General features: G+C 36.1%; 1 protein-coding gene across 1 annotated transcript in view; it reads left to right on the top strand.

Moving 5' to 3' along the window:
• The window catches only part of tanc1b (tetratricopeptide repeat, ankyrin repeat and coiled-coil containing 1b), a 118232-nt gene that overhangs the window by 101929 nt on the left and 6491 nt on the right, over positions 1-9812 (top strand). Inside the window, exons 18-23 of the mRNA XM_016531165.1 lie at positions 5680-5813; positions 5891-6014; positions 6137-6312; positions 7867-7999; positions 9245-9274; positions 9390-9481. Coding sequence (XP_016386651.1) covers positions 5680-5813; positions 5891-6014; positions 6137-6312; positions 7867-7999; positions 9245-9274; positions 9390-9481 — 689 coding nt within the window. The remainder of the gene's footprint in view (positions 1-5679; positions 5814-5890; positions 6015-6136; positions 6313-7866; positions 8000-9244; positions 9275-9389; positions 9482-9812) is intronic.

Below are 9812 nucleotides of genomic sequence, written 5' to 3'. Positions count from 1 at the left end.
TATCTTGTTAATCTTGTTAAATGTAAGAAATCATGTTAAAATGTTTTCTTTTTTTTTTATTTGAAAATCATCAGACTTTGCAGACTTTGATAATTGCCTTACGCTTTGGTGTTTTTATTGCCTTTTTTTCCCTGTCACATATTTTAGTAATCATTGAAGATTAAAAGCTTAAAAACCTCAAAATTCATCCTGTTAAAACTATTTTAAAATCAGACATTGCATGACCATGGAAATAGTACTTTTGATATTTTAGTGGGTGGTGTTAAATATCAAATTACACATTTTTTTTTTATTTTAAAGCAGCACTATGTAACTTTTGCTCACGGTTCCCCCATGTGGTTGATAAGCGCAATTGTCTGTTACCAGTGTCGTAAATAAATTCGAGACGAGGCACGACGTGCAAGCTATCGAGACCGGCAACATTACCTTACCTCTCGGCTACCTTACGGTTATAAATTACAGAACACAGCCTAATAACAACTAAGCTCAAAAGTACATAACAGTAAAAAAAAATGTACATATAAGACTTACAAATCCAGTAGCAGGAAGGCTAGGTCTCTGTCCGTTTTGCAACCCGTTGCCTCTTTCAGCTCGCGCCACCGAGTGTAAGCTGGGTGGCGAAACGACAGCCAATATCAGAAAACTATTCACTATTTAGCTTCATCTCACAAAACCCTCTGGTTTCTTTGCTGGCTCTGCCATGGCGTTGGTTTTGAGACTTGCATATTAGATTGTTTCTTCCTATAGTTAGCTGTTGGCTAACTCCACCCAGGCTACGAGTAAAATATGTGACATATGCCGTAAAGCAGGTCGCACTCTTCCGCTGGCAGGGGATGGGCGGGGCTATGTGTACCGACTCGAAAACTAAACTTACAGTGTGGTTGTAGCCGATAGGAGGCTGCTCAGATAGCAGCGGCAGTAGAATTTGTCTGGTTAAGAGTTGTTCTACCACTAAAATAATTTTAGAGACATTATTTTAAGGTCGAAAAACTACATAGTGCTGCTTTAAGTTCAGGCGTGGGCACTCATCTCATTTAATTACACAGCTCCGCATTCGATGTGACCTTCACTGGCATTATGTGCCACTGTAAAGGAAGAGAAACTGCTGTATGCATCTGTAGATGGAGGGAGAAATGAAGTGAATTATCCAGAAAAGATTGACTCTTCAAAACTAACTTTGTGCATCTCAGCAGTTTAAAGACCGGCGAAAGATAAATACAAGACCTTGAGCTAATAAGTGCATCGTCACTTTAATGGCCTTTAATGATGAATGTTTTATTATTTAATTGGTACTTATGGAACATTTATGGTGCAACTTGCATTGCAGTCGTGGTACACATACTGTATGTGGGTGGTCATGTGTTTAAATGCATTCATCTGTCTGAAGTTCTAGAAGTTTGTAGTTTTAGGTTCAGTAAGAGCTCTGTTTTCCCTGAGGAGGAGTTTTGAGATAGAAAGCTACAGTATGATTTATCGTACAGAGATGTCAAGCATATTTTGGTTCCTCATCACAAGGCCACACAGAAATACATGTATATCTCAGCATCATTTATGTGTGTTTGTGGTGTGTGTGCATTGAGGAAGTCTACAGAAAGTTGAACCCAAACAGATATTCAACAGATAAGAGTGTTAAAGCAAAACAGGCCTTTCCTCAGGCTGCTGTTCACCTCCGAAAACCTGAAACAAGATACTTTCTCACTAAACATGGGTTCTCCTTCGGCTTTCGAGAAATTATGTAAATTATTTTAATTTCCAGGCATGTCATGGGAAAAAATCTTAATTGGAAAAATAAAATAAAAGAAATTGCTGTTAATATTTTAAATTGATTGAAATTTATTTTTCTTTTATTGAATTTTTACATTTATATTTAGTTTTTTTTATCATTTTATTGTAAAATTATATTTAATTTTATTTTTATGGATTTTATAATAATGAATAAATCCATTCCTTTCACTATGCATTTCCAGGCCTAAATAAGTATCTAAATATAAATTTAGCTCTAAAATATTTTATTGGCTAAAGATTGTTTTTTTGACAGTGCTAATGTTTGTAAAATTATTTTTTAAAAGTCCAGTAATAATCAATGACTTAAAAATAATAATAAAATACAGTAGGGACCCTGAATTTGAACCCTTGTGCACAAAACAATATGGATTAATTTCTTTGAAATCATTCCCCATAATGACAAATAGGGGCTTGGCTCAGATAGCGGCCCTTCAGCACCAGAACAGCAGAGATGTTCATTTCTTCTGAGTGCTCTTGTGTTCTTTAATCTTCAGACCAGGATCAAACCTCTCTGGTCCTGAACCCGCACGGTCCCGCTAACAAACAGAGCTCAGATGAAGGTCATTTCCATTACCAGACCTCCAAACACGTCTTTGCCTTGTGTTTCCCCTCTCCAGCGCTCTGGATTCAGCGGATCGATTATAAAAGGCTTTGCGAGTAACTCCTGGGTTTTCTCCTGTTCAGATGTGTATTTCCCTGAGTAAACTTCGTCAGTGTGCTGGGCGTTTGTTTTTGTCATTGATCATCAAGCCCATAATTGTGTTTCTTCATGGTTGAAGCTGCAGTCCTGCTGAATGCTTTTTTAGTGAAAACTGCACTGAAATGTGGGGCTGAATTTTATTCCGCTGATTGCAGAGGGCCCTTCATTCGATTAATTTGACATATGTTCTTTAATTCTCAATTGTTCTTTAATTAATTACTATGTGCTGTCATCAGATAAAGTTGTGATGCTGTTTCTAAGATATTAAATGGATGCTAGGACTTTCAGGTTGTTGCTAAGATAGATGGATGCACAGACGGGCAGATAGACAGACAGACTGATGGATGGATGGACGGATGAGCAGATGGTTGGATGAAAAGGCAGAAAGATGGATGGATGAACAGACAAGATGGATGGATAGATGGGATGAATGGACGGGTGGATAGACAGAAAGACAGATGGGTGGATGAAAAGTCAGAAAGATGGATGGATGGATGAGCAGATGGTTGGATGAAAAGTCAGAAAGATGGGTGGATGGATGGATGGATGAACAGACAAGACGGATGGATGGATGGATGGATGGACGAGATAAATGGACTGGTGGCTAGACAGAAAGACGGATGGATAGACAGACAGAAAGACAGATGGATGAACGGATGGACGGATCTGTGTGTTTCACAGCACAGTGAAGTCTTTTATGTCAGAAGATCAGAGAGATCTGGATTCCTCTGATTTGAGATCTTTTATGTGTGTTTCAGATGTTTGTTGTGGATCCAGACTGCAGATTCAGTGTTTACAGATGCATTGTGGGGGATTGTGTGGTTCTGCTCAGGTTAGCAGATGCTGTGTCACAGTCCCAGATGGGACGTCCATGTTAAAGCTGTTTGGTTTCACTGAAGACAGACGCGTCAGAACTGATTGTCACTTCACTGTCTGATGGATGAGCTGCGCTGTCAGACACACAGATAGATCTGTTAGCATTGAGCTAAGAATATTAGATCTGCTCTGCAAAACATTCATATACACCAGGGTTCCTCAAATCTGGTCCTCAAACTCACCTCCCTGTGATTCTCTAGTGATCCTGAAGAGCTTGATGAGCTTGCTCAGGTGTTTGATTAGGGTTGGAGTTAACACACATTACGAAAATGAGAATATGAGAGTCGCATTGGACTAAAACTTACTGACTTGGCTCACACAGGGTAGAACAACTTTCCAAAAATAATTTTTGCACTTATTTGGGGTATTTTTCCCAACTTGTTACACTTGTGCTGTTCCCAGTCGAAAATGACCATGCAAAAAATAATTGCTTAAAATGTATTGTTACTATACTATATTATTACCCAATCTTGGATTCAATCTTTTTGTCAACTTGTTTTATTTCAGCTGGCACAGGTTTTGTATTGTTTTGTAACTGATTGATCATAGGCCTCAATGATCTGAGCTTATGCACTTTTTGAGTGAACATGTCCAATATTAATCATTAATATTAATGCAAAAATATTCTGGATAATTTTGGCTTTTTTCACTCAGAAACTCAGGTGCATGAGCTTAGATCAACCAGTTCCAAAAAGAAAAACAAAACCTGTGCCTTGAAAGAAAACAAACTGATAAAAAGACTGCATCCAAGAATTTGTAACATTATAGTATAATGAGAGATTTACGAGCAATTTTGAAAATGCCAGTCATTTTTGACTAGGAACAGCAAATTTGGTAAAGGATTTTCAGCACAGCGCAACGGTTATAAATTACAAAAGGGTTATAACTTAAGGGTTACAAAGTATTATTTGTTGTTGTTTTTTATTATTATTCTTATTTTTGAAGTCAAATGTAGCCCAGACATGTTCTTGAGCTGTGAATGATCAGTGTTGTTTGTTGTGGGGTTTGTGGGCATGCACAAACTCAGAGGGTGTTCAGGCTCCTTTCTGTCCTGTTTGTTTCTCGAGCAGCAAACAAACAAGCATATGAGCTCAAATTAAAAGGCTGAAGTTAAAAATGACCAAAACACCACAGCCAGAAAACTGTGAGGTCAGTGAGAATAACACTTTAATTTTGATCTCAAAACACTAAAGCCCCTTAAAAAATCGTGCTCTAGATTAGTTTAGGACACATCCCTTTCTGTATTTGAAAAACACTCCATGTTTCTGTGTCACTCCCTTGGGTCCAGATGGATGTTGTGCTTCTTGAAGACGTCCCTCTAATGGCTCAAGCAGCTTCTCTAAATGGATGCTGTGGCTCCGGCCGTGTGTCCTTTAATCTTGCTCAGACCGCAGAGAGCTGTTAGTCATGTGACCACTAGACGACCAGAACACAGTCTAATTAATGATCCGTGAGGGATCCAGTCAGATTCTGTGGCTGGAATTTTCAAAGCCTTTACTATCCTTATAATATTATTAGTATAATCATTATTTAGTAGTACTGTATGAAAATTTTGGATTATAAAACTAATAGTTCCAGTGCTATATTCTGATTGGATGAAATGTAAAATGCAGATTAATACACACCCATGATACACATTGAATATTAATGCATCAAGTTGCCAACCGTAAACAAAATACAGTTATGCTGTGGTCACATTATATCATAATTACTTTCATTATGAGATTCTTCTTAGTGCCGTTTTTTACTTAATTTTTGTATTATTTCATGTTATTTTTATTTTCTTTAATTTAATTTAATTTTATGTGCAATCAGTATCATTATTTAATGTATTATTAATCAATTTAAGTTGAATAATTTAGTTAATATATAATATATAAATGTATTAATAAATTTTGTCATTAATTTATTATTCATAATTAATAAACAATATTTAATATTTTTATATTAAATATTAATTTGTTATTTTATTGATTTATTTCATTTTATTTATTTGTACGTAGTAAATATTTTAGTATTGATTGAGTACTTATTTATATTATTATTTTATATTAGTTTTCCTATAGCAATAAATAATTTATTTTCCTCTATATGCTTTTATGAAAAATTTTCAAAATAAAGCACCCTGGATGCATCATAAACTCAAAATGGTTACTGTACTTTTTTGTGAAATCACACCTGCAAAGCACTTGCAGAACTTCCCCCAAAAACCTATAAACATGCATTATATGTGCCACTATTTAATATTGAGTTATAACAGCATGTAACATTCAATGAAAACTCAGAATGCGTGTTTGCATTTCTCTCTACTCTCTCAGCTCTGACTGCGGCCGCAGGACGGGCGAAGATGGAGGTGTGCAGCTTCCTGCTGGAGCGGGGGGCGCAGGTTCAGCAGGTGAACAGGAGAGGAGCGTGTGCCCTGTTCTGCGCGGTCCGACAGGGACACTGGCAGGTGCGAAGCTGCAAAACACCCGAACAACTCAAACATCTCCAGAAAAGATGTTTAATGCAGGAACGTCTCTCTTTCAGATCGCAGATCTGTTGCTGCAGCATGGGGCGGATGTGAATGTAAGCGACAAACAGGGCCGGACGCTGCTGATGGTGGCCGCATGTGAGGGGCATCTCAGCACGGCTGACTTCCTGTTGTCTAAAGGTGAGGGACGTGCGCAAATGCATCAGCACAATCTTTTGCAGTTGTTGCCATTTATAAAGCAGCAAAGAATAAAGAGTGAAACAAGTGTCAGGTTTCCAGCAAACATCCTCTGCTTTTCCCAGGTGCCTCTTTAGCGTCGCTGGATAAGGAAGGGTTAACGCCGCTCAGCTGGGCTTGTTTAAAAGGACACAAGAACGTTGTTCAGTTTTTGGTGGAGAAGGGTGCGGTTATCGACCACTCGGACAAGAATGGACGCACTCCGCTGGACCTGGCTGCTTTCTACGGGGACGCAGACATCGTGAGTGAATAACGACGGTCAAACAGGGACCTTACTGATGTGTGAAGTCACAGGACTGATGCACTGGATCGTGAGAGAGATTGGGGTTTTTTGGCAAATTTTTGCCGTATTATAGTCAGTAGCTTGATGCATTTGGATTGAATTAACAAACTGGATGCAGAATTACTGTATATGAGTTTAAGGCAAGTTATGTGATGTAGCAGAGGTTTTGTTCTGCTGTTTGGCAAACTTAGCATCTATTTTGATGCATATTATTTATTTATTTACTTTGTTAAACGTGAAATTTGTCTAATCAATTGAGGAATTGATTGTAGGAAACATAACAAATCGGGACATAAATAATGGCATAATTAGTCAAAATTATTTATTCACTACTCAGATGGCTATAAAAAGAGGGTGTTCAGGCTCCTTTCTGTCCTGTTTGTTTCTCGAGCAGCAAACAAACAAGCATATGAGCTCAAATTAAAAGGCTGGAGTTAAAAATGACCAAAACACCACAGCCAGAAAACTGTGAGGTCAGTGAGAATAACACTTTAATTTTGATCTCAAAACACTAAAGCCCCTTAAAAAATCGTGCTCTAGATTAGTTTAGGACGCATCCCTTTCTGTATTTATGCTTCACTCCATGTTTCTGTGTCACTCTCTTGTGTAAATGACATAAAGCAGGGGTTAATTCAATCCAAATGCATCAAGCTTCTGAAGATGCCAAAAATTTGCCAAAAAAAAAAACCCCATATTATTTATTTTCTTTTTACTTTGTTGAACGTGAAATTTGTCTAATCAATTGAGGAATTGATTGTAGGAAACATAAATCGGGACATAAATAAAGGTATAATTAGTCAAAATTATTTATTCACTACCATTCAAAAGTTTAGGGTCAAAGTTTTTTTTTTTTTTATTGTTTGTGAAAGAAGTCTGTTCTGCTCACCAAAGCTGCATTTATTTGCTCAAAATACACTGAAATTTTTGAAAAATTAATACAATTTAAAATAGCTGTTTTCTATGTGAATATATTGTAAAATGTAATTTATTGCTGCGATCGAATCTGTATTTTCAGCATCATTTCTCCAGTCTTCAGTGTCACATGATCCTTCAGAAATCAGTCTAATATGCTGATTTGCTGCTCAACAAACATTTCTGATTATTATCAGTGTTGAAAACAGTTTAATATTTTTGTGGAAACAGTGATGCATTTATTTTTTCAGGATTTTTTGATTAATAGAAAGTTAAAAAGATCAGCATTTACAGTATTTGAAATATCTCTTTTGTAACATTGTGTCTTTACGGTCACTTTTGATCAATTTAATTGCTGAATTTATTATAGCTTTATTGTTATATTTTTATTTTTATTATTTATGTTATTCTATTTGTATTATTATTATTATTACTATATAATTATTATATTGTTCTGAATTATAATTATTTTTTAACATAAAAAAAATTGGACCCCAAACTTTTGAACAGTAGTGTATTTTGTCATAAATACTTCCTGTCATTGTAATGTCAGCATCCTGGCCACGGATGATTTGAGGCGTGTGTGTTGTGTGTTTGCAGGTTCATTATCTGGTTGAGAAGGGGGCTGTGATCGAGCATGTGGACTACAGTGGCATGAGGCCGCTGGATCGAGCCATCGGCTGCAGAAACACCTCAGTGGTGCTGACCTTACTGAAGAAAGGAGCCAAACTCGGTGAGACCTGGATCATATGGATGAAAATGTTGCCTTTTGGCAATATTATCAATATTTGTGTATTTGCTGTGAAATGAAAAGTATGATGGGGTTTTTTCAATCAGAGATGATGTTGACTGAATAGTTACTGTAGCTTCAAAATGTTTTAATGCAAGAAGTAAAATACAGTGAAAAGAATGAAGAGTTTTGAATTAATTCACTGAAACAGAGCATGTGATATTCATTAGCCAATCACATCTTTCCTCCTGAAGCGCTTACATCACAGATCCTGCTGTGTGTGTGTGTGTGTGTGTGTGTGTGTTGCTGGTGCTCAGCCTTTCTCAGAACCAGCTGTTTCCACTGACTTGAGCTGAATTAACTGCACAAAAACAATCATACTGCATCATGGTCTTTGTATATGAATCTTACTTTCAGAACTTATAACAGCCAAAGTCATTTTATGCCATAACACTTCGATGAAACACATGAAAAGGTGATTTGTGATTAAAAAAAGTAATAAATTACGCATTCAATGTCGGCCTTGCTGATGACACAGAAACTGCACTTCACATATAGCAATTAAAATGCATATTCAACTAATCATCAAAACTAAAATGAAAGTGGCTGAAGTAGTTTCCTGCATAGCAAAAATAACAATTAAAAATTGTGTGCAACAGCTTTATTTACACCAGTTTTTTTTTTATTTACACCAGTCTGCTGAACCTCTTTGACGTAACATTTTATTTCAGCTAGTTGCAACATTTCTCATTTTCAGTTAGTTTCTTCTTGTGTTAAAATAAAAGTTGAAATAAAAATTTATAAAAACTAATTAAAAAAAGAAATATTACCAAAAATAAATACAAATTCAAAATATTTTTTAAAAACTAAAATATTATCTTAATGATGCAAAAATAACCCTGCTCTGATGACATACAGGTAAAAAAAATCATTTTAAATTTAAAGTTTAAATTTTATTTTATTTTTAAATTATTTTAATTTTCCCATACACAAACCGTGTGAGCGTGACAAAGCTAGGTCAGGCTCATCAATATCAAGCAGGGTTCACCAGACTAAGGTTCATGAGGGAACTGCAGGAGACTTAAATGAAATGAAAATGCTTTTCTTCAGCTCTGTGTTGGTGTAAAAGTGACGCACATGTGGCGGCTGCTGTGGACGAGTGATGCTGTATTTTCTCTTTGCATGTCTCTTTCTGCTCTGTTTCTCATTCTTCTCTCTTTTAACTGCTTTCACTAAAACCCTCGTCAGGCTACAGAACGTCACCTTATGATCGAACAGGTACACTCTTTAGGTAACTCTATTTCACGCCAATTCCATTCTGCTGCTCAGCTGTGTTTTCATGATCAGATTGATGTAACGCTCCACCTCTCTCTCTCTCTCTCTCTCTCTCAAGGTAACGCAGCCTGGGCGATGGCGACCTCTAAACCCGACATCCTCATCATCCTCCTGCAGAAGCTCATGGAGGAAGGCAACCTGCTGTATAAGGTCAGGACAGCTTGAAGTTTAGCCTAATTACACAAACATATTTGAAAGCCCAAGATTGAGATTCTTTAAGAGTATTCCAGAGATACATTTTGATATGTGATATTAATGACTGAATTCCTATTAAAATAAAAATGGGATTAACAGTGAAAAAAAAAATGCAAGAGGGTGAATGGAGTGAAAGAAATGCTCATTATAATTATAAATTATATTTTAGAATTTTATATTTAATAAAATATTTTAATTGTATTATTAAAAGTATATATCATATTATAATTATACATATAATTACTTTTTTTTATTATTATTATACATGTATGAATATAATTTATTC

The sequence above is a fragment of the Sinocyclocheilus rhinocerous genome, unplaced genomic scaffold (genome assembly GCF_001515625.1).
Source record: "Sinocyclocheilus rhinocerous isolate Xijiao unplaced genomic scaffold, SAMN03320098_v1.1 scaffold1806, whole genome shotgun sequence".
NCBI classification, from domain to species: Eukaryota; Metazoa; Chordata; class Actinopteri; order Cypriniformes; family Cyprinidae; genus Sinocyclocheilus; species Sinocyclocheilus rhinocerous.
This window is presented reverse-complemented; position numbering and strand designations above follow the sequence as displayed.